We start from the raw sequence: 24,163 nt of genomic DNA, 5'->3' as shown, positions 1-24,163 counted from the left end.
GTGGAGGATCCGTCTGTTTTTTTCTCTCTTGCTCCTTTGTCTGCAGTCCAGGCCCATTTGTTCAGAATGGCACAATTGCACAGGAAGCTAAATTTGCAAGAAAACTCCATCTGTTTGGCCACAGGTCATTGGGAAAGAGAGTCAGGACGTGGGGAGGGAAGGAGGAGAGAACTGGAGAAGGGAATTCTGTCTCAGAATATTTCCAGGCCCATCCAGCAGCTGAGCCTGAGGGAACAACCCAGCGAGGTAAAGCAAATGCTTTGAGAAATGCAAACCCCTTCCAAGTCCCAGACAATTCCTAAGTGGCTCACATGAGAGGCAGATACAAATATAGAAAGGACTCTTGAAAATCAATACTAAGCAGGGCACCTGGGTGGCTCAGCTGGCTGAGTTTCCAACTTCTCAGGTCATGATCTTGCAGTTTGTGAAAGTTTGGGTCGAGCCCTGAGACAACTGAGATCTGTGCTGACAGTGAACAGCCTGCTTAGGATGCTCTCTCTCTGCCCCTCCCCTCCATGCATGCTCTCTCTCTCAAAATAAAGAAATAAAAATCAACACTAAGAAAGCAAGCACCCCAGTAAAAAATGGATAAATGATCAGAACAGACTTTTTACCGAAGAACACGAACATGATAAATAAGCACATGAAAAGATGCTCAACATCCTAGCCATCGGTGAAACGAAAATAACACAGTAAGATACTACTGCCCACTTACTAGAATAGCTGAAATTTTTAAAAAGTGACAATGTCAAGCACTGGTAAGTATGAAGAGAAACTGGAACTTTCTATGTTGCTGGCAGAAATGCAAAATGGTAGTTATTTGGGAAAATCGCTTGGCAATTTCTTATAAAGGTAAAGGTTTATAAAACCATATTACTCAGCAATCCTACTCAGGTGTTTACGCAGATGAAATGAAAACATCACTTAAATGAAATTCACACAAACGCTTTAAAGCAAATGTTTATAACAGGTTTATTCATAGGGGCTCAAAACCGGGGGCAACCCAAATGTCTGCACTGAGAAATAGACAAACTATGGTATGTTCATGGGATATTTAATTCAGCACTAAAAAGGAGTGAACTATTGATATTTGTAACATGGATGGATCTCAAGTGTATTACGCTGAGGGAAAGAAGACAGACCTAACAGGTTACATACCATATGATTGCATTTATATGACCTGGAAAAAACAAAACTATAGAGCTAGAAAACAGGTCAATCCTTGCCAGTGGTTAATAGTCAGGGGAGGGTTTGATTATAAAGGGAATGTAGAAGTAGATTTTTGGGGGGAAAGGGCTGTTAGAACTATTTTTCTTGTAATAGTTGCCGGTTGTTGCTGTAACAAATTAATCACACGTGTGTGGCTTACCACAAATTTATCATCTTCCAGTTCAGAGGCCAATAGTCCTAAAGCCAAGGTGTTGGGAGGGCTGCATTCCTTCTGGAGGCTCTCGGAAAGAAATGGAGTATTTCCTTTTTGCCTTTTCCAACTTCTTGAGGCCACAGGCCAGCTGCTGTCCCTCCTCCATCTTCAGGGCCAGCAGTGTAGCAGCTCTGAGTTCTACTTCCCTTACAACATCTTCAGTGACTCTTCCTCTCCCAGTGACTCTTCCTCTCTGGCCTTCTTTCTTCCCTTATAAGGACCCTTGTGATTAAGTTACACTGGGCCAACCCAAGCACTTTGAGATAATCTCTCCATCTTTCATGATACTTAATTCATGAAATTTAATTATACCTGCAAAGTCCCTTTTGCCATTACATTAACCTCTAGTTTCTTGGAATCAAGACATGAACATCTTTGGAGGGGGGGCCATTATGTTGTCTGCCACAGCCCACTCTCTGGCACCCAAAGATTTACATCTGTCCCACATGCAAAACAGCTCCATGTAGGGGCGCCTGACTGGCTCAGTCAGTAGAGGAAGTGACTCTTGACTGGGGTCCTGAGTTCAAGACTCACTTTGGGCATAGAGCTTACTTAAAAATTTTTTAAAAAACCCAAAAAAGCCCAAAAAACAAAGCAAAAATCCCTCACATCCACCTCATCTCGACCTGCACAGAGTTTCAACCTATTACTACGGTGGTATTGGTCAGACAATGTTATCTATACATTTTTCAAAAGTCATAGAACTTCATAGCAACAGTGAATTTTCCTGTATGTAAATGTTAAAACTGGGTGTAGAAAACAGGGAAAGAGCAAAGGAGACAGCAGAAATTGCCAGTCGGGTGACAAGAAACCCAAAGATTGTGGTGACCTGGAAGCTGAGTAAAGCAAGTATATCAACGAGGGTATGATGAACTCAGATGCTCTTGAGATCCAGGACGGTGAGAGGTGAGTACTGACTGAGCATCACGGAAGTCTCTAGTGACCTTGCCTACAGTAGCTTCTGTGGAGCAGTAGAGGCAAAAGAGACAAAATGTGGGTTCAAGAGAGAATCGAAGAAGTAAAGACAATTAACAAAGATCAGTGCCAGTCCGTGAGCTATTAACAAATAGTTACTGGTCCTCTAGGAGAAAGGAGTATACACTAGAATTTAAACCAACACACTGATTCTGTTATTCAGAAATCTTGCTATGAAAAAAAGCCATCTAATCTTAATCCTTAGTGACAGTTGATTTACATACTGGTTCAAGAGCCTTCTCTTCTCATGGATTGGTTACAGTTGCCAGCACCAGACCAGAGACCAACCACACTTTGAGCAGAACTGGCAACACTCTAGAAGGGTTTGCTGCTTTACATTTTAAGAAGTTGTCAGGGCACCCAGCCGGTGAAGCATCTGACTTTGGCTCAGGTCATGATCTCACGGTTTGCGAGTTTGAGCCCCACATCTGGCTCTCTGCTGTCACGCAGAGACCACTTGGATCCTCTAAGTTCTCCTTCTGCTCCTACCCCGCTCATGTGTGTGTGTGCTCGCGTGCTCTCTCTCTCAAAAATAAACATTAAAAACATTTTTTTACATTAAAAATAAAGCCTTTTGTTTCCTATTCTTCTGTCATTGTGAGTTTATGCTTTAACAAATTCTTTATTTTTTATTAAAAATTGTTTTTGTTCTAATGTTTATTTTTGAAAGAAAGAGAGAAAGAGTCAGAGCAAGAGCGGGGGAGGGGCAGAGAGAGGGAGAGAGTCTGAAGCAGGCTCCAGGTTCTGAGCTGTCAGCACAGAGCTGGATGCGGGGCTTGAACCCACAAACCACAAGATCATGACCTGAAGTCAGATGCTTAACCGATTAAGCCACCCAGGTGCCCCACAAATTCTTTAAAAAAAAAAAATGTTTATTTATTTTGAGAGAGAGAGAATGAGCAGGCGAGAGGCAGAAAGAGAATCCCAAGCTCAGAGTCTGATGGGCTTGATCTCATGAAGTGTGAGAACATGACCTGAGCCGAGATCAAGAGTCAGATGCTTAACTGACTGAGCCATCCAGATGCCCAGCTTAGCACATTCTTTACTATCATTTTAGCAGAGGAATCAGTAGTAACTTTGTATATTCAATCCACGCCATCTTTACTTTCAAGTACCAGGTTTTCTTTGTATGTATGCTATGCACTATTACTTACAAAGCAGTTATAGTAAATATACTGAGTTGTAACTTACATTTTTTATTTACTATATATTGAACATTTCTTTATTCATTAGAAAATAAGTCACCGTACAAATTTTAAATAATACAGAAGCAGAATAAAAAGCCAAAAATCCTTACTTTTATTCTTCTTCTTCAACTCTTCTACCTTTCATTCTCCCACTCCCATTCACTCTTTACAGTGTGAACTACCAAGTTTGTTTTATATCCTTCTGGACCTACTTCTGTCTTGATTCACACACACGCACACATGCAGACACAAATTCTTAACCTAAGGGGAGTATCAAAACATTATACAAATATATTGGACAATATGCTTTTTTTCACTTAGCAGTGTACTAGAGGCATGATTTCACGTTGGTGTGTGTGTGTGTGTGTGTGTGTGTGTGTATTTGCTCATATAATTTTCATACATGAATACTTTTGTAGGAAAGATTGTTGGGAGTCAAAATTACTGGGTCAAATTACCACTAAGAATGCTTTTCCACTTATTTGCCCATTATTGACATACCCATTTTGCACACTCCTGCCAAACTTGGATATAACCAATCTCTTCACTCTTGCTACTGTGACTTGCAAATGTACCTTGTTTAACTTCTATTTCCCTGATAGGTAATAAGGTGGATTTTCGCCACTGTGTTTCATCTATGAGGTGCGTGTATTTATCCTTTTTCTTTGCTGTGCTTTTGTAAATCTTAAATTTAACATTTGAATAGGGCACTTGGGTGGCTCAGTTGATTAAGTGTCTGACTCTTGATGTTGGCTCAGGTCACGATCTCATGGTTTTTGAGATTGAGCCCCAAGTTGGTCCCCCATGCTAAGCATGCATGGAGTCTGCTTGGGATTCTCCGTCTCCCTCTCTGCCCCTCCCCCACTCATGCTCATCTCTCTCTCTCTCTCTCTCTCTCAAAATAAATAAATTTAAAAAATAAAAATAAAAAATATCAAATTTTAAAATTCAAAACATAGGAAGGGATATACAATGAAGTCTGGCTCCCACCTGTCTTCTAGCCACCCAGTTCTCCCCACAGGTTGGTAGAGGTGAACTGTAAGTCCCAACTCTCTAAATCATGTGGCTGGTCTTACAGGCAACTAGTCCCTATCCTTAGGGGGGGTTTCCAAAAGTCACTTCAATAACATGTAAACCCAGGTGTGGTTGAAAGGGGCTTGTTATGAATAACAAGACACTCCTTTCACTTTTATGGTCCTAGAGCTATTTGGGAATCTGCTGGAAGACCAACTATTTTAACAAAAGGTACTCCCAGTGCTCTTAGGAGATTCCAAGGTTTAGGAGCTCTATGCCAAATGTATTTTTCTTATAAATCACAAATCACACTCTGTGACATGAATTGTAAATATTTTTTTACCCATTTTGGTATTTGTCTTCTAACTTTTGGCTCGTTCCTCTCATAACACTTTTTGCCAAGGGGAAATTTGAATTTTTATGTAGTTAAATATATCAGGGTTTTCACTGATGGCTTTTATACCAATCTTAGAAAAAGTTCCCCTACTCTGAAGTGATTTTAAAAACCTCTCCCATTGTTTATAGTACTTTCGTAGTTTTACTTTAAACCATGAACTCTTTGAATCAGCAGTAATTTATTAGATATGAATTCCAAGGCAGGGATATAATCTGTTAACCTAAATAAGGAGGTAAACTGCAACAAGCTCAAATTACCAGAAATTGAGTTTATTTGGGAACAGCACAAGAATTGCAGTTCAGGGAATGCATGCTCTAGCAATCTACAGGCAAGTTTGCGGAGGATTTGGGATGGTTTGTATTTATGGGCAAGGAGTACAGAGCAGGGGTGGAGGGGGTGGGGGCGTCTAGTCCAGTCAGAGTTCAAACAAGAAGCTCATTGGCTTGAGGATGGGGAGAGCTTCTTGGTGGATGTTCACTGGACAGAAGATAAGTCTCAGTCTTCTGTACATCAGGCATTTATGGGAAATCAGTCTCTGTTCTTAAATTCCATGCTTCTGAAGGTGCATGTGTGAGGTTCGCCATTTCATATCCTCCAGTTCCATGTCAGATGGAAATCCTTTCACAAACCTGTGTTTTTCCTTGATGGTTGACCTAGTTGTCTCAATACCATTTACTGAATGAGCTAACCTTTTGGTGATTTGAATTGTCACCTTTTATATCCTAAATTCCCATATACACTTCGGTCTGTTTGTCCCTTTCCTTTTTTGTTACATTGATCTGATTGTGGGCAGTATCTCACTATTTTAATCATTACTGTTATAGTATGGCTGATATTATATTATGATATGATATTATATTATGGCTGAGCACTAGTCCTCATAGATAGATTAACCAAGGGAGAACGGCCGTGTTTACAATGTCAAGCCTCTATCTGAGGACACGCCATGCCTTTTCATGTCTTATTTTTCAGTAGTGTTTTTAACTTTTCTTCAAAAAGATCTAGGTATTTAGTCTTTTTTTTGTTATTATAAATGGGGTCTTTTTTGAATTGTATCTTCTAGCTGGTAGTTGCTTCTATAAAGCAATAGATTTTTACATATTAACTTTGCACCCAGTCACCTTACTGAATTTGAATTCTCTCATTTCTGTTTGTTTGTTTGTTTGTTTGTTTTTAATAGTTTTCCCAGTAGGTTCTTTGGAGTTTTCTGCATCTTCAATCATGTTATCTGCAAACAGTGTTAATTTTATCACTTCCTTTTCAAATTATATAGCTCCATATTGTTTTTCTTATATACATGTTTTGTTAAAACCTCTAGAATAATAAGTGTAGACATTCTCATTTCTGATGTTACTGGAAACATGTCTGATATTTTCTACTGATTTTCTTTTCTGTAGCATTCTTTTCAAATGAAAATCTTATGCAGGATAATGGTTTTTTGTTTTTTTTTTTTTACCATTTAAATTTGAATTGATATGATTATAGTCTAATCAGGAGAGAGAAACCAAGCAAATGAGTAAATTATATCATACTGTAGGAGATAAGTACAGTGGGGGATGAATCAAACAGGGTATAAAGGAAGAAAAATTTTCCCTTCTTCTCTTCTAGATTCTTTGGCTGGTCTGGTAACAGAATGGGCATAAGACAGATTAACAAGAAAAAAAAACAAATTTAATTTCATACATACAGGAGCCCCATAAAAAAGATGAGATTCATAGCAGGAAGCCTTTAAACCTTTTAGACAAAGAAACAATACATTTGTGAAAAACTGACAAGACAAAGGGGTTTGGGCTTAGGGATAGTAAACTGGGGTGAAGAATTATCAAGACTTGTTTATACAGTCTCTTTAGCCTTAAACCCTATCTCTGGTCATAAGGATGCCTTCTACCCTCCTCGTACAAGGCAGACAGCTTTCACATGGGACATTTATAATCTCCTTTCGGGGGGAAAGGGGAGGGTCAGAGTTTCTGAGAGGGTCACTGTTTCTCAAGTATCTTTAATTCAAAATAATCAATAAGCCAAAGTGGCATGTTTTGGGGTGACAGTGTAAACCCCTACGAGGGTAAGGAAGATAGAAAATGGTGAGTATGGGGAAAGCTGTGGTTTTAAATAGTGGTCCAGAGCAGGCTTCACTGAGAAAGTAACATTTAACAAAGACTGGGAGGAAGAAGGATATATGTAAATGGCTAATTCTAAGTAGAGGGAACAGCAACTGCAAAGGTCTGAGGTGGAAATGGGTCTCACAGTCCAACAATCACAATGTAACTGAAACAGAGTAAGTAAAAGAAGAGTAGGAAGAGAGGAGGGAAGGGTGGGAGGTGGGCAGATTCTCTAGAGTCCTAGAGGTCAATGCCATGCTTTGGTTTTTACTGATAGGCAACCATTAGAGTAACGTGATGGATGTTTTAGAAGAATCTCTTTGCTACTATATTAAACACTGATGTTTTGGGAGCAGGGCGTGTGTGGCAGTTAGAAGCCAAAAGACCACTTAAGAGACTATTAAAATAATCCATGTGAGGATGATGGATTCTAGATCTATTTTAAAGGAAAAGCCAGCAGGATTTGCCCGAAGACTGTATATAGGTGTGAGGGGTGGAAGAGCTGTCACTATGGAGACAGAAGGCTGTGGAGGACAGCCTGGCTTTTGATGTGTTATGTTGGCGATGTCTTAGATGTTACCGTAGAGGGCTAGATGAGGGAGCTAGGTATAGGAGTCTGGAGTTCAAAAAGACCGGAGGTACACATTTGGGAGTTGCCAGCTTGTGGATTGTATTAAAGACACAAGTTTACCGAGAAAGTGAATCCTGACGGAGAAGAATGAGGCCCAGGGGCTGAGCTCTGGAGTACACTAACAATGAGAAGAAAAGGAACCTGCAAAGGAGAGAGAACAAGAAGCCAGTGAGGTCGGAAGACAACCAGGAGTTTGCAGTGTCTTGAAAGCCAAATGAAGATGAATCATGGAGGGAGTGTTCAGCTGAGTCTCCTGCCGCTCACAGGCTAAGGAAGAGGAGACCTATGCATTCATCCCTAGCTCAAGCAATACAGAACGGCCTTCTTGGTAACCTTGACAAGAACAGTTTCAGTGGAGTAGTAGGGCGAAAAGTAAGACTAGATTAGAGAAAACATGAAGAGAAGAATTAGAGACAGGCTTCCTTGGTTTAGAAATAAAACAATTAAAAATAAATAAATTAATTAATTTAAAAAAAGGAGCAGGGAGGCGCTTGGGTGGCTCAGTTGGTTAAGCAGCCGGCTTCAGCTTAGGTCACGATCTCACGGTCCGTGAGTTCAAGCCCCAAGTCGGTCTCTGTGCTGACAGCTCAGAGCCTGTAGCCCATTTCGGATTCTGTGTCTCCCTCTCTCTCTGCCTCTCCCCAGCTCCCACTCTGCCTCTCTCTGTCTCAAAAATGAATAAACATTAAAAAAAAGAAAGAAACAATTTTCCTTAAGAAACCTAGGTAATGTTTTGAGATTTTTGTGATTTGTGAGTGACATATTTTCAAAGTTTGTTTCCTTAAGAATTTAAGACTTCTAAAAGCATCTCTGATCAAGTTGTGAGATCCTTAAAGTAAGTCTTTTCTGTAAAGAGGATGGAGGAAGAAGAACATAAAGTTCATTTCATTTGCCATTTGATTTTCTGAAAGGCTATAGTACACAGAAGTTAAATTTTCTCTGTAAGTCATAGTAACATAAGAGTACTCCACAAGGTCTAATTTACAGAATAATCGAATTTATCAAACCCAATGGTTGGTTTATTTGTCTACTGTGTTTAAGTCCATCTTTCCTCTGCTCCCACCCCCCACACCATCATTAGCATGCAGATTCCATGAGAACAGGAACCCTTTCTGTCTTACTGACCCCTGAATTCCCAGCACCTAGAATACACTCGAGCACATGGTCAGTTCTGAATTAAATGCTAAGTGTTAAATGAAATGAAATGCATGTTATGGAGACATTTTGGGCTGTAACAACTGGGGGTATGTAGCGGCATCCTAGAGACAGAAATACTAATAACATCCTACAGTTCATAGCATAGCCTCTCAAAAAAAAGGCAATCCAACTTGAAATGTCAATTTCAAGTAACAAGGTTGGGCGTGCCTGGGTGGCTCAGTCAGTTAAGCGTCCCACTTTGGCTCAGGTCATAATCTCGCAGTTCGTGAGTTCGAGCCCTGCGTTGGGCTCCGTGCTGACAGCTCAGAGCCTGGAGCCAGCTTCGTATTCTGTGTCCCCCCTGCCCCCCCTGCCCCCAACCCTCTCTGCCCCTCCCCTACTCGTGCCCCGTCTCACTCTGTCAAAAATAAATAAATGTTAAAAAAAAAAAAAATAGTGGCAAGGTTGGAGAATGCTGCCTTAAAGGAAAAAGGAGAATTAGCTTGATTTATGTAAGACTTGGGTCTGAATCCCTGGAAGAAGGAAAAGGACCTTCAGGAGCTGGGTATATTAAAATTCACTCAAGACACTGCTGGCTCTCACACAAGGAAACATCTGATGTGGCTTTTAGGGATGCATTTGTGTGAACTTTTTCACCAGGGCTGCAGCAGATAAAATCTAGGCTGCAGTGTTTGAAGAGATCATAGCAGAAGAACACAGAACAATGAAATATTTCCAACAGATGGAAACTGAGGACTACCCTTATATATAAAGTGAGATTATGTTTGTTAAGAAAAAGAGTATTCCAGGAGAATAATAAGCAAAAGACCTGATGATATATACAGGTCACGAAAGATTGATAAAAGGTCAAAGAATATGGGGGAAAACACTCAACTTCATTAGCATTCGAGGAAATGCAATATGAAACAATGACATTATATATTTTAACCCATTGGAAGGGCTAGAATTAAATATAAATGGAAAACACCCACAGGTGGTGAAAGTATGGGACAACAAGCAGTATAAACTGGTACAATTCCTTAGCAGTGGGATTTCAGATCTTTTTTTCCTTATAGTTTTTGATAGTGCTCTTTTAAAAAATGAGCTTTTAACATATAAGTCATGATGCTATTGTCCTCTGAAATAAAATCCCCAAATTACAGACATCTATGTTACACATATATATATACATATGTACTTTCAATAGAATGCTACTATACTTGCCCTAGTTCAGGGCCAAATCTTTCTGCCATCTACTTTTTCCTCCATCTTGTACTACAATCTGATGCTCCTGAAAATAAAACTGACTCTCACTTCCTTGCTTGAGACTCTTCAGCAGACCCCATTCCAGGGTGGGCCGCTCAGCACAGAGAACAAGAAGGTACTCTCCCAGATCTGATGCTGTCCGCCTCTCCTCCCATGTCGTGCTTCACACTCAAGTGCACAGCGCTTGTGATCTCTGCAGCTGTTTGCCTTGCTCCTTTATTCATTCATTTGCCTGGAATTCCTACAGCCCCTTCCCTGCCAGGGTGCCCTGGCCTGAAGTTCCAATAGTTCCTCGGACTTATAGCCATTATTTCACTTAGCACAGAGCCTAGAAATCCTAGTCCTCTTCCTCCTTACAAACCAGGGTCTCCTTAAGTTTTGTGTCTGCTGTGCCACCACACCACCTGCCTGGTGAATAGAATGCTTAACATTTAAAGTGCTTTGTTCATTATCCTGTTTTCCTAGTTCCGATACTTCATCTCATTTTTGCTCATTGTTTGGTACGTTCATGATTGAGTTTAGAGAAGTCTTTGCAGTTATACAGACATCACATCAGAATCTGAGCATCCTAACTTTTTAACTGTATCTTTCTCTGTAAACCAAAGTTCATCCTATACACCCTTAGAAACTGACTACAGATCCAAGTGAATTTAAATAAGAATCGTCTATCACTGGTGTTTTCCTTTTGAAAAGGAAAATAGCTGAAGGCTGTTGGACATGACTGCCAACTGACCCATTAGCTAAACTTGGACAATCGGAGGCTGCTCACCCCTCCCCTGTCCTTGGAATAGACGTTCTGCCCACCGTCTCACAGTGGGAGCTGTTCCGAGGACACAGCTTTGGGAGAATAACGTGCTGTTGAGACCTCCAGATGGTATATGAGGCCAATTAAGGCCTCTTTATAAACTTAAGATTCTGGTGGGCGGATGCAGAGATCTGTTTACCTGACAGCCCGCCTCTCAAGACAAGCCTTGTACACAAGTTCCCTTGTTCATTAAACCTCCTACCTGCCAATCTGGAGTGCTCTGCCTCTCTCTCTGGTTGCTCTCTGTCCTCTATGTGGGGCCAGTTTCAGATTATACCCAGGAAGCTCCCAAGGAGGCTGCAAACCAACAGAGGCAGTTTATGGCTTCTGCCAGAACACAGAGACAGATTTCCAGAGAAGGCAATGACTTTGAGATAGACTTATTAAAAAGGAAGGAAAGAAAAAGAAGGAGGAGGAGGAGGGGGAGGGGGAGGGGGAGGGGGAGGAGGGAGAGAGAAGTCGGGAAACTTGGATACAATCTAAATCTTAAAAATATAATTTCGGCTTTAGTTTATAGATGTTGTCATTTGGGGATTCAAGGGTATTGCCTACAGGGGATATACCATCACCTTTACCTTGGTAAAAAAAAAAAAAAAATTTTAGAATGGTCCAGTAACCGCTATATCTAAGGGAAGCTTGGTGTTTGGCCTCCATAAGTACCTGGATGGGTTTTCAAATGAAATATTTAATATTTAAGGGTTTTCAAATGAAATATTATTCAGCTAGTGACCAACATACATAATCACAAATATCCCCTCTCCTCATATTAAGCTTTCTCGGGCAGTATATAAAGGTGCTAATAGCAAATGGATAAATTAAAAGGGCGAACTAGGAAAACTGGGGAAATAATGCCCTTTACTCATAAAGTGCTTCACTTTCCCTGGAGAATGAGATATATTTAATATCTATATAAGTTTATATGACATTTTATTCCTATAATTTAAAAGCATAATCCAAGGGGCACCTTGCTGGCTCAGTCGGAAGATTGTGAGCCTTTTGATCTCAGGGTTGTGAGTTCAAGCCCCACATTGGGTACAGAGATTAATTAAATAAATAAAACCTAAAAAAAAAAAAAGTATAATCCAAGACTAAAAAAGGTCCTCTTTCCCTTTTTAGACCAAATTAAAGTCACAGAACATATCTTTCTTGATCTAGTCAAGGCACAGTCAATACTGAAATCTATGGCAACTTCTTGAAGAAGGGTAAAAATAAAGGTAGGGGGGCACCTGAGCGGCTCAGTCGGTTGAGTGTCTGACTCCTCTAATTTTGGCTCACGTCATAATCTCAGTTCGTGAGTTTGAGCCCCATGTTGGGCTCTGTGCTGACAGTGTGGAGCCTACTTAGGATTCTCTCTCTCTCTCTCTCTCTCTCTCTCTCTCTCTCTGCCTGTCCTGTGCATGTCCCCCACCTCTCTCAATAAATAAATAAAATAAAAAAAAATAAAGGGAAAGTTCTCAAGTTTTCTCTTAAGTATTTCAGTCGTTGCTAATGAAAAGTACTGCCGATGTAACAAGCAACACTGGTCAGTCTAACACTGGTCCATGTAAACTCAGTATCTTATTTCTGGAGAATGGAAAACTGTAGGAGTTTGCATAGGAAATCACCTAGTGAGATCTTGGTCCTACAGTGAGGAAATGCTTCATAAAAGCTGCAGCACAGGTCATGCTGTAATCCCAAACCACATGAGCATGTCAAGTACATGACAAAGCTCTGAAGGGGGAAAAACATAAATCACCAGAAACAATGACTTCTCTCATCAGTTTAAGAATGGAAAGAACTTATTTGATCAAAACCCTGTTTAAAATAGATTATCGAGTCAGACTTCCTCTATATAAATAACCAAATTATTACAGGGTTCTAATGTCATGTGGTACAAGCATTGAGCGAGGAGGTATTTAAATTATACTTTTGATCCTATGGTAAACCAGACAGTTAAACAACTATAAAATGTGCAAAAACAGACCTCCTTGAATTACCTATGAAGTACCTTTCAAGTGACCCGCAAGTCCCACATATTGAACAGCCACACAGGTGAAAATGAAATTCAGGTTTCCAACAAAAATTGTCAAATGTTATCTGGCAAAAGCTGCAATTCCCCAGGACAGCTTGTCAGTCAGTCTTACATTACTCTGGAGTCCTCTGCACCTGATGTCTTGGCCTTGAGTCTTTCACATTCTACTAGGTGGAGAGTCTAGCTCGGAGGAAGTGAAAGTCAACAACCGTTTACTCAACAGGGCATTGTGTCGCTTCAGGTACGCTATTATGTCTCCTTGCTTTTCAACGATGTCTTCTAGGCTTGAAATAGTCCTGCAAACAATCAGGATATTAATGGGTTGCACAAATTCACCAATACTCATTGGTCTCTTTGCAAATGGGTCGCTAATAGTTTTCAGTACATCATATTGTATTTGTGACTCTTAAGATATTTTAAGCCAAGGCAATATCCCAAAATAAGATTCTTTCATTAGACTTGGTTTCATTACAGTTGAATGGAATTAAGCAAATGGAACTTAATTCTAAAGGCACATATGCATGGGGATGCCTGTGTGGCTCAGTTGGTTAAGCATCCAGCTCTTGGTTTCAGCTCAGGTCATGATCTCACGCTTCATGAATTCCAGTCTGCTATTGGGCTCCATGCTGACAGTGCAGAGCCTGCTTGGGATTCTCTCTCCCTCCCTCTCTCTCTGCCCCTCCCCCCTCCTCTCAAAATAAATAAATAAGCTTCTACCAAAAACAAACAAACAAACAAACAAAAAAGGCACATATGCATAATAATAAACTCCAAGCATTAGAATGTTTTCTAAATTTCCAGGGGAGAAAAATTTTTATAATTCTCTCTCTAGTCTTTTACACCCCACCCAAAGCCTACCTGAATCCAGTCTCCGAGGTTATATTGCTGGGGTAAGCATAGATTTTTTCTTCTTCAAGTACATCAGGCTGTGGCTTGGCTTTATTAAAGTTCCGAATTTTCACTAAAATAATAAAGTCATTGTCAGGTTAGATAATTATGAAAAAAAATGTATTTCCACTTATTCAAATTACATTAATTGGCTATGCTTTTCAAGTAAGTTAATATGGGTAAAAATGCTTCATAAAATGAATAAACAGGTTTGTTTATTGATGTACTCAAACCTTTGAAAGTCTATGTGCCAGGCCTGTCCTAAACACTGGGTATACAGACAGTATTGTTACTATTGATAATATAACAGCTATGATTTCTTTGTGAATTTAAAACACAGGTGAACTATTTTACACGGAATGCCTCATTCAGTTCTCAGAACCATCCCCTGAAGTAGATGTTCTTATTATGCCTACTTTCCACAATAAAGTGAAGTCCAGGGAAGTTAAATTAAGTAGCCAGGTCTCCCAGCCAAGTACTAACCAGGCCTGACTCTACTTAGCTTCCAAGATCAGACAAGAACAGGCACGTCAGGGTATGGCTGTAGACAAGTAGCCAGGTTTCTAATCCAGGAACCAAAACTTTGAAGCCTTCACTGTTGATACTACCCTATAAAAAGAGCTACTAGCCCAGAGAAAAATACAGATGATAAGTCTACATTCCAAGGCAGTATGAAAGAACCAAGGGGTGCCTGGGTAGTTCAGTAGGTTAATTGTCTGAGTTTTGATTTCAGCTCATGTCATAATCCCATGGTTTGTGAGTTCAAGCCCCGAGTCGGGCTCTGTGGTGACAGCTCAGAGCATGCTTGGGATTTTCTCTTTCTGCCCCTACCCTGCTCATACATGCTTTCTTTCTCTCTTACAAAATAAATATATGAACGAACGAATGAAAGAGAAAGAAAGAAAAGAAAAAAAAAAAGAAAAGAACAAAAATCAAAGCTTACACAAGGAGCTGTGACAGCCCTGGAAAGCTGCCCCTTAACTCAGCAGCAGTGGGATGGGAGGGAGGATCATGGAGAGGGAGGATGGTAGGGCTTGTGTCCACACTTGAAGAAAACACAATAACTAATCACAGAGACTAGAGGAGTAGAGAAGAAGGGTGTTTTAGGTGCAGGAAGAGCCTGAACAAATACTTAAGACCTCGACAAGGTGTATGTGTGTATAAGGGGGTGGAAACGTAGGTAGGGAAGATATGAGTGACTGGTGTTGCCGTGCCAAGGCATTAGATTTTGTTCTGAGAGTAAATGCAAGTCATTGAAAGCATCTCGTCATCATCCCTGAAGAGCAGGGATGAGTAGGGCCAGCTCATGGAGAGCCTTTTATGCCACAACAAATTGGCAGATTTTCTTCCTCAGGCCATTAGAAAACACTAAACAGGGGTGCGCCCAGGTGGCTCGGTCCTTTAAACATCTGACGCTGGATTTCAACTCCAGTCATGATCTCACGACTTGTGAGTTCAAGCCCTGAACCAGGCTCTGTCTGCACTGTCAGCTCTCTCTCCCTCTCTCTGCTTCTCCCCTGCTGGTGCTTATACATTCTCTCTCTCTCTGAAAAAAAAAAAAAAAAAAAAAAAAAAAAAAAGGAACTTAAAAAAAAAGGAAACTCTGAACAGGGATGTTGTTAATGATTTGAATTTACCTATGAATACAATTATATTAGCAGGAGTAAGGAATACAAATGAAGAGGACAGAGAAAGGGGATTGTCCACACAGGATGTGATGAGTGTCTACTTAAGGCAGTGGCAGTGACAGAGGAAAGGAGACAAGTTTGAGAGGCAGGCAGACTGAACAGGACTGATGATTGATCCCTGGGAGAGTAAGGTGGAAGGAAGAATCCAAAAGGATGTCTAGGTTTCTGATTAAAAGGTGCAGGCTGATCCTGCTAGCTGAGATGGGGAGGAGGGATGGGATGGGGAAGGTTTGGGAGAAGAGAAAGATGTTCCACCTCTGCCTTGTTGGTACACTGGAACACTTGGATGGAAATTATCACTAAGCAGATGGATGTAAAGGTTTGGGTGGCTCTGTTCATCTGAAGGCTGCCCATGAGTGTACAGATGGTAACTCTGAGTATGTAGGATGAAAAAAGACGAGGGAACACCAAAACCTACCAATATTAAAGAAGTAAAGAAAACGAATCTGCAAAGGCAGGAGGAGCATGAGGAAAGCGCAGTCATTGTTTACTGCCACAAAGGTGAAGACATGAAGAGGACCCAGTGGATGCGGCAGTTTGGAGGCCACCCATGAACCTGGTTGTCAGCATGCAGCCCAACACGGGGCTCGAACTCCCAAACCGTGAGATCGTGACCAGAGCCGGAATCAAGAGTCAGTCACTTAACCGACTGAGCCACCCAGGCACCCCAAAACTCACTATCGTTTAAAATCATTTCAGTATGGAGAAGCAAGAAAAATCCATATATCAGGGAACCCATCTTAAATTTTCTATGACACCGAACAAAAGCAACATTTGTCTCTAGAAGCTATTCCCTAAATCTCTCCTATCAGAACCTACAGTACATTTAAGGGAACATTATAATTTAAAAAGTTAAGCCTACTATTGACGACGTGGAGGTAAAACAGTCATACTTGAATCTTCCAAAGCAATTCAATATTTGCAGAAACCCAAAATTTATAATTATTATCATTATAAACACTTCCCTGTGTAAACCATCTATTTACTTTACAGGTCTGAAATACCAATTATCAGGTTTTCTAACATTAGGAAGCATATTATTTGAGATTTAAACAATTTTAATGGCATTTTTATTCAGATAAAAATTTAAAATTTAATGTGAATGAAGATAAAATATGCCATTAAGTCTTAGAGTATAGAATAAAGCAATTCTTTTTAATTAGGAGGACAATGGATTAAAATAAATGGAAAAGAATAAAATAAAATTATTTTAAGCTTAGGTTCCATGTAACTGATATATTTGTGTCCAACTGGAAAATGAATTCCAGTCAGGATTTTTGGAACATCTGTTTCCTTTACCTCTTAAACACTCTCAGGTTTTTGTCTTTTTGTTTTTAACACTGCCTATTTTGCTTATAATTAATTAAAAATGCTACAGCAAATTCTTTCAAAATGGTACAATAGGGGCGCCTGGGTGGCTCAGTCGGTTGAGCGTCTGACTTTGGCTCAGGTCATGATCATGCGGGTTTGTGAGTTTGAGCCCTGTGTCGAGCTCTGTGCTGACAGCTCAGAGCCTGGAGCCTGCTTCGGATTCTGTGTCTCCCTCTCTCTCTGCCCCTCCCCCGCCCCCCGCTTATGCTCTGTCTCTGTCTCTCAAAAATGAATAAATATTAAAAAAAAATTTTGTTTTAAAAAGGTACAATATAGAGAAATAAATCTTGGACTACATTTTAACAGTATTAATTTCCTCTTATTTACATGATGACATTCAAATGGTATCTGGAATATGATTGTTACCTCCTTGTATGTCATAGACCATTCCACAGGTATTACAGAAAACACTTTAATACAAGAAGTCTTGCACCCTCGCAGTAAGGAAAAGTTGTAGAGATACTGGAACATAACATGCTAGTTCCATATTCAGATCTAAACTATCACCTCATTTACAGCATTTGACAGATGTGTTTAGAATGGACCTGATCTTAATCAATAAAGTAATTCAATATTCATTTGTCACATGGATCACTTTACTGACACAGCAAGCTGTTTCTTATATATTGGAAAATAAACCTTACTTTAAAACTAAAGTCTCATTCTTTTCTGGGAGGTTAAGTGGGTATGATACTTACTTACTTACTTACTTACTTACTTATTTAAAATATAACTTATTGTCAAATTGGTTTCCATACAACATCCAGTGCTCAACCCAAAAAGTGTCCTCCTCAGTGCCCATCACCCATTTTCCCCTCTCCCACACCCCCAACAAATTTATGTTTTTAGAGTGAGGGACAAATGTAATCCTCTACATAATTTGTCTCATCGTTAGCTGATAACTACAGAAAAATTTACAAAGATCAGTCAATAATGTGACATCCTTCACATTTACAAACTAGTCACTCCATTCACATTCTAAGTACTCTTCTATAGGCCTAAGGGTATGCAAAAAAAAAACCAAAACAAAACAGTAAAATGAAACATAAACTGAGACCTATGTGATTTTGTCCTTCATAATTAGAGAAATGATCTCTTTCAAAATGGACAAGATATTTTATTGTCACAAAATAACTGTTGAGCAGTGCCAGAAAATTAGGTACTTTTTTTTTTTACCTTTAAATTTCATATTTTTAATTTACATCCAAATTAGTTAGCATATAGTGCAATGATTTCAGGAGTAGATTCCCTAATGCCCCCTTTATCCACTTACCCATCTCCCCTCCCACAACCCCTCCAGTAACCCTCTGTTTGTTCTCCATATTTAAGAGTCTCATGTTTTGTCCCCCTCCCTGTTTTTATATTATTTTTGCTTCCCTTCCCTTATGTTCATCTGTTCTGTGCTTTAAAGTCCTCATGTGAGTGAAGTCATATGATATTCGTCTTTCTCTGATTAATTTTGCTTAGCATAATACCCTCTAGTTCTATCCACCTTGTTGCAAATGGCAAGATTTCATTCTTTTTGATTGCCGAGTAATACTCCATTGTATATATATATCACATCTTCTTTATTCATTCATCCATCGATGGACATTTGGGTGCTTTCCATACTTTGCCTATTGTTGATAGTGTTGCTATAAACATGGGGGTGCATGTGTCCCTTTGAAACAGCACACCTGTATCCCTGGGATAAGTACCTAGTAGTGCAGTTGCTGGGTCATAGGCTAGTTCTATTTTTAATTTTTTGAGGAACCTCCATACTGTTTTCCAGAGTGGCTGCACCATCTTGCATTTCCACCAATAATGCAAAGGAGATTGAAACAATGTTACAATGTAACAATGCACCAATGTTAATGTGAGCCATTCTGACAGGTGTGAGGTGGTATCTCATTGTGGCTTTGATTTATTTCCCTGATGATGAGTGATATTGAGCATTTTTTCATGTGTCCATTGGCCATCTGGATGCCTTCTTTAGAGAAGTGTCTATTCATGTCTTTTGCCCATTTCTTCACTGGATTATCTATTTTTTGGATGTTGAGTTGGTAAGTTCTTTATAGATTTTGGATACTAACCCTTTATCTGATAGGTCAGTTGCAAACAGCTTCTCCCATTCTGTCGGTTGCCTTTTAGTTTTGTTGATTGTTTCCCTCACTGTGCAGAAGCTTTTTATTTTGATGAGGTCCCAATAGTTCATTTTTGCTTTTGTTTCCCTTGCCTCTGGAGACGTGTTGAGTAAGAAGTTGCTGTGGCCAAGGTCAAAGAGGTTTTTGCCTGCTTTCTCCTCGAGGATTTTGATGGCTTCCTGTCTCACATGTAGGTCTTTCATCTATTTCGAGTTTATTTTTTGTGTATGGTGTAAGAAAGTGGTCTAGGTTCATTTTTCTGCATGTTGCTGTCCAGTTTTCCCAGCACCACTTGCTGAAGAGACTGTCTTTCTTCCATTGGATATTCTTTCCTGCTTTGTCAAAGATTAGTTGGCCATATGTTTGTGGGTAAAAATTAGCTACTGTTATGGACAGATTGTAGTGCATGCCAATATTGCAGCAGGAATGAAATCTAGATTTTTCCAGGGCTTGAATTTTTTTCTGTTAAAAGTATCCTTCCATCTATTTTTCATGTTAACGTATCTAAGGCTTACTTTAATTTTACCACTGAGAGTTCTGAGAGAGGCAAAGAGACAGAGAGAGACAGACAAACGGACCAACCCTCAGACAGCTCTAAATTTAGAATATGGGTTCATAAATAGTTTATCCTAAAGGAAGTTTAGGCTAAATGCAGTTTTGTATGCATTATTTATTTACTTACTTACTTTGTATTTTGTTATTATTATTATTATTATTATTATTATTTTATTATTATTATGTTTTAGCAGGCTCCACACCCAGCAAGGAGCCAAACACAGGCTTGAACTTACCACCTCGAGTTCAAGACTTAAGCTGAGATCAAGAGCTGGATGCTTAACCAACTGAGCCACCCACGTATCCCTGTATTTCTTTTCTTTTCTTTTTTTTTAAGTTTATTTATTTATTTTGAGAGAGAGAGACAGAACACAGAAATGGCAGAGAGGCAAACAGAGTGGGAGGGAGAATCTCAAGCAGGCTCTGCACTGCCAACGCAGAGCCCAATATGGGGCTCGAACCCACAAACCATGAGCCGAGGTCAAGGGCTGGGTGCTTAACCGACTGAGCCACCCAGGTGCCCCTGTATTTCAATATTTTAAATTTAATGCCAGAATTACATTTCAGTTGCCTTTGAGGAAGCAAATGTTTGTGGGTTTTTAAAATTCTTTTGTTTTTGTATTTTTTAATGATCAGGCATTACTTGAGTTGACCAAGATTTGTTGATGACACATATTTAGAAACGTGACTCGTTGGTATCTTCCTGTTGGTTTGAAATTGAGGAAGTCTGGATGTGGTCAGCAACGAGAGGTAGAGGTGCTAAAGAGGCTCTCAGCTACTAGAAACACCCTGCTGCAAAGGTAACAGCAAACTTCCCACTATCAGGGATGGAACAAGCAGTTAAAGGGGTCTGTCCCAACTGTGTAGTTGTAATTCTCACCTGTGTAAGTAAGCAGACATGTCAGGGAGCAGATGAGTTCCAGGGCCAGGATGGCCAGGATGAGGTCAAGATACAACCTGCTGGGCTCCGGGAAGGAGTGCTGCACGCACAGCACGAGGAGAAGAGCCGTGTTGCCTGAGGAGGAGAAAGAAACTCAGAGTCAGCAGAGCGCAGAGCCGGCCCCGGGGCAGGCTTGCAACGGGGCCACTTACACTGAGCAGTCAAGGGAGCAAAAGGACAAAAGCCCCAAATTGCTGCTCTCTTGAGGAAAAAAACCCCAACCCGTCTGAGTTAATGATGCCCCATAATACTTAAAAGCTAAGAAATGATTTTTTGCTTTATAAAATTATTCGCAATGGCATATGCGTTGAGTCTTGTGTGCATTTGAGAAAGGATGCAGTTCGTAGAACTTTGCATTAGCCCAGTTCTTCAGAATCCAGAGGCACGAGGACCCTGGTCGCCCATGCTGGTGACAAACTGCAACAACACAGACTGCCGCAAGGCTAAGGATGTTGCAGTTATCCGCACCATCTGGGTGGAACTCCGGGACACGTTGCTAACTGTGGACAAGTGACCTGATACCTCTGCTCCTCAACTTCCTCGTCTGAAAAATGGGGATGACAGGACCTTGCTCACAGTCCTGTTGTGAGGCATAGATGAGTTAATATGTGAAAAATACTCATAATGGCAAGTATTTGATAAATATGAGCTATTCCCCCTCCCCACTCCTGGCTCAGCATACCTATTACTTGGTTTTGAAGACCATCAAAATATAACACAGAAGAAAAACACAATTCTGGAGCAAAGAGCCCAGGTCTTGCCGTAGCGTAGTGTATGACAGAGTTTGCCATGGGGACCTGCTTGGAGGAAGGGTTGTATGGCAATGTGCTTGCAACTGTGACGGATTACACGAAATCAGAATTATTCTGATAATTCTGGGGATACCTACCCTTTCTTGAATGCCTACTAGGCACTGTTCACTTCCTCCTACAATAGAGTTTGTGTGATAAATATTATATCTCCAATTTTATAGAGAAAAAGTATCAGGATGAAGCTAATCACTATCTGACAATATTATCACCAGCGATAAAAACAATAGTTACACTCATCTGATTAGCTGGAAATTCTATAGCCTCATAGATTTACCTTTTTGTTCTTCATGTAAGGAAAAAATACTTAAAGAAAATAGAAACAAGGTAAATACCCGCCCCAATCTCTTTGATTTTCTGGGTCCTTCCTTATATGAGCAACATAAAAGTGTTGCCATTTGTGATTAAAGTAAGGGTCCGATTGCTTAGAAACATTAAGGGTCATATTAGCAAGAATTTGAAAGTGAGAGGAAAGGTAAAGATTAGACAATCCTTTGGTGGGCTTCAAAAATACTATTTCCAGACCGGTCACTTGAACATTATTTTTGTCATAATTCATATAAGTTAAAAATGGGTTTTGCTTTTATCTTTGTGGGTGGCAGGAAAGGTCACAGTGACATCTTCTGGCCCAAAACAAGTACTACATATCAGCAGTTCAACATATAAGCCAAACTCTACCCCAGGGAACAGTAAAAATGTCACCCCTTTCATGATGAGTCAAATCAGCCATCTCTGTAATATGCTTCTTTCTCTGTTATAGCATGGCCCTGTGGCTTCCACTGAGAACATCACTGAGTGGATGAACTCGCAGCTTGCCCCTTAAGAAAATGTACTAACAATCTCCCAACCAACAAGAGTCCAGGGACAGATGGCTTTCCAGGGGAAATCTACCAAACATTTAGAGTTAACACCTATCCCTTTGAAGCTATCCCAAAAAATAGAAATGTAACGAAAACTTCCAAACTCTATGATGCCAGCATTACCTTGATTCCAAAAGCAGACAGAGATCCCACTAAAAAGGAGAACTACAGACCAATCTCCCTGATGAACATGGATGCAAAAATCCTCAACAAGATACTAGCCAACCGGCTCCAGCAATACACTAGAAAAATTATTCACCACGATCGAGCGCGATTTATTCCTGGGACACAGGGCTGGTTCAATATTGACAAATCAGTTAATGTGATACATCACATTAATAAAAGAAAGGATAAGAACGACAGGATCCTCTCAATAGACACAGAAAAAGCACACGACAGGGGCACCTGGGTGGCTTAGTCAGTTAAGCGTCTGCCTTTGGCTCAGGTCATGACCTCATGGTTCATGGGTTCAAGCCCCATGTTGGGATCTCTGATGACAGCTCAGAGCCTGGAGCCTGCTTCAGATTCTGTGTCTCTCTCTCTCTCTGCCCTTCCCCAGCTTGCACTAGGTCTCTCTCTCTCTCTCAAAAAACATAAATAAATAAATAAATAAATAAATAAATAAATAATTAAATTAAATTAAAAAAAGGATTTGATAAAATACAGTATCCTTTCTTTTTTTTTTATTTAAAAAAAAATTTTTTTTTTCAACGTTTATTTATTTTTGGGACAGAGAGAGAGAGCATGAATGGGGGAGGGGCAGAGAGAGAGGGAGACACAGAATCGGAAACAGGCTCCAGGCTCCGAGCCATCAGCCCAGAGCCTGACGTGGGGCTCGAACTCACGGACCGCGAGATCGTGACCTGACTGAAGTCGGACGCTTAACCGACTGCGCCACCCAGGCGCCCCCAGTATCCTTTCTTAATAAAATCCTCAAGAAAGTAGGGATAGAAGGATCATACCTCAAGATCAGAAAAGTCATATATGGATGACTCAACGCTAATATCATCCTCAATGGGGAAAAACTGAGAACTTTCCTCCTAAGGTCAGGAACAAGACAGGGATGTCCACTCTCACCACTGTTATTCAACTTAGCGTTAGAAGTCCTAGCCTCACCAATCAGACAACATAAAGAAATACAAGGTATCCAAACTAGCAAGGAAGAAGTCAAACTTTCACTCTTTGCAGATGACACAATACTCTATGTGGAAAATCTAAGACTCCATCAAAAAACTGCCAGAACTGATACATGAATTCAGCAAAGTTGCAGGATATAAAACCAATGTACAGAAATCGGTTGCATTTCTATACACCAATAATGAAGCAGCAGAAAAAGAAATCAAGGAATTGATCCCATTTATAATTGCACCAGAAACCATAAAATACCTAGGAATAAATCTAACCAGGGAGGTGGAAAATCTATACACTGTAAACTATAGAAAGCTTATGAAAGAAATTGAAGAAGACACACACAAAAAAATGGAAAAATATTCCATGCTCATGGATTGGAAGAACAAATATTGTTAAAATGTCCATACTACCCAAAGCAATCTACTTACTCAATGCAATCCCTAACCAAATAACACCAGCATTGTTCACGGAGCTAGAACAAACAATCCTAAATTTGTATGGAACCAGAAAAGACTCTGAATAGTCAAAGCAATCCTGAAAAAGAAAACCAAAGCTGGAGGCATCACAATTCCAGACTTCAAGCTGTATTACAAAATTGTAATCATCAAGACAGTACGGTACTGGCACAAAAACACACTCAGGTCAATGGAACAGAATAGAGAACCCAGAAATGGACACACAAACGTATGGCCAACTAATCTTTGACAAAGTAGGAAAGAATATCCAATGGAAGAAAGACAGTCTCGTCAGCAAGTGGTGCTGGGAAAACTGGACAGCGACATGCAGAAGAATGAACCTGGACCACTTTCTTACACCATACACAAAAATAAACTCAAAATGGATGAAAGACCTA

At 40.1% G+C, this 24,163-nt stretch overlaps 1 protein-coding gene across 2 annotated transcripts in view; it reads right to left on the bottom strand.

Moving 5' to 3' along the window:
• Positions 1 to 9,265: 9,265 nt before the first annotated feature.
• The window catches only part of TMEM192 (transmembrane protein 192), a 31,143-nt gene continuing 16,245 nt past the window's right edge, over positions 9,266 to 24,163 (bottom strand). The window contains exons 4-7 of one of the 2 annotated variants that reach the window (XM_030312797.2): positions 20,451 to 20,585; positions 13,804 to 13,906; positions 13,058 to 13,241; positions 9,266 to 11,231 (exon numbers count right to left, since the gene is read on the bottom strand). In XM_030312797.2, the coding sequence (XP_030168657.1) occupies positions 13,103 to 13,241; positions 13,804 to 13,906; positions 20,451 to 20,585 (377 nt within the window). In that variant the 3' untranslated portion in view covers positions 9,266 to 11,231; positions 13,058 to 13,102. Of the gene's footprint in view, positions 11,232 to 12,825; positions 13,242 to 13,803; positions 13,907 to 20,450; positions 20,586 to 24,163 lie in introns of those variants that run through there. The other variant, XM_030312798.1, reaches the window with a different exon arrangement.

The sequence above is a fragment of the Lynx canadensis genome, chromosome B1 (assembly GCF_007474595.2).
Source record: "Lynx canadensis isolate LIC74 chromosome B1, mLynCan4.pri.v2, whole genome shotgun sequence".
In the NCBI taxonomy this organism is placed as follows: Eukaryota; Metazoa; Chordata; class Mammalia; order Carnivora; family Felidae; genus Lynx; species Lynx canadensis.
The sequence above is the reverse complement of the archived record's forward strand: the minus strand, read 5'-3'. Positions and strand labels throughout refer to the sequence as shown.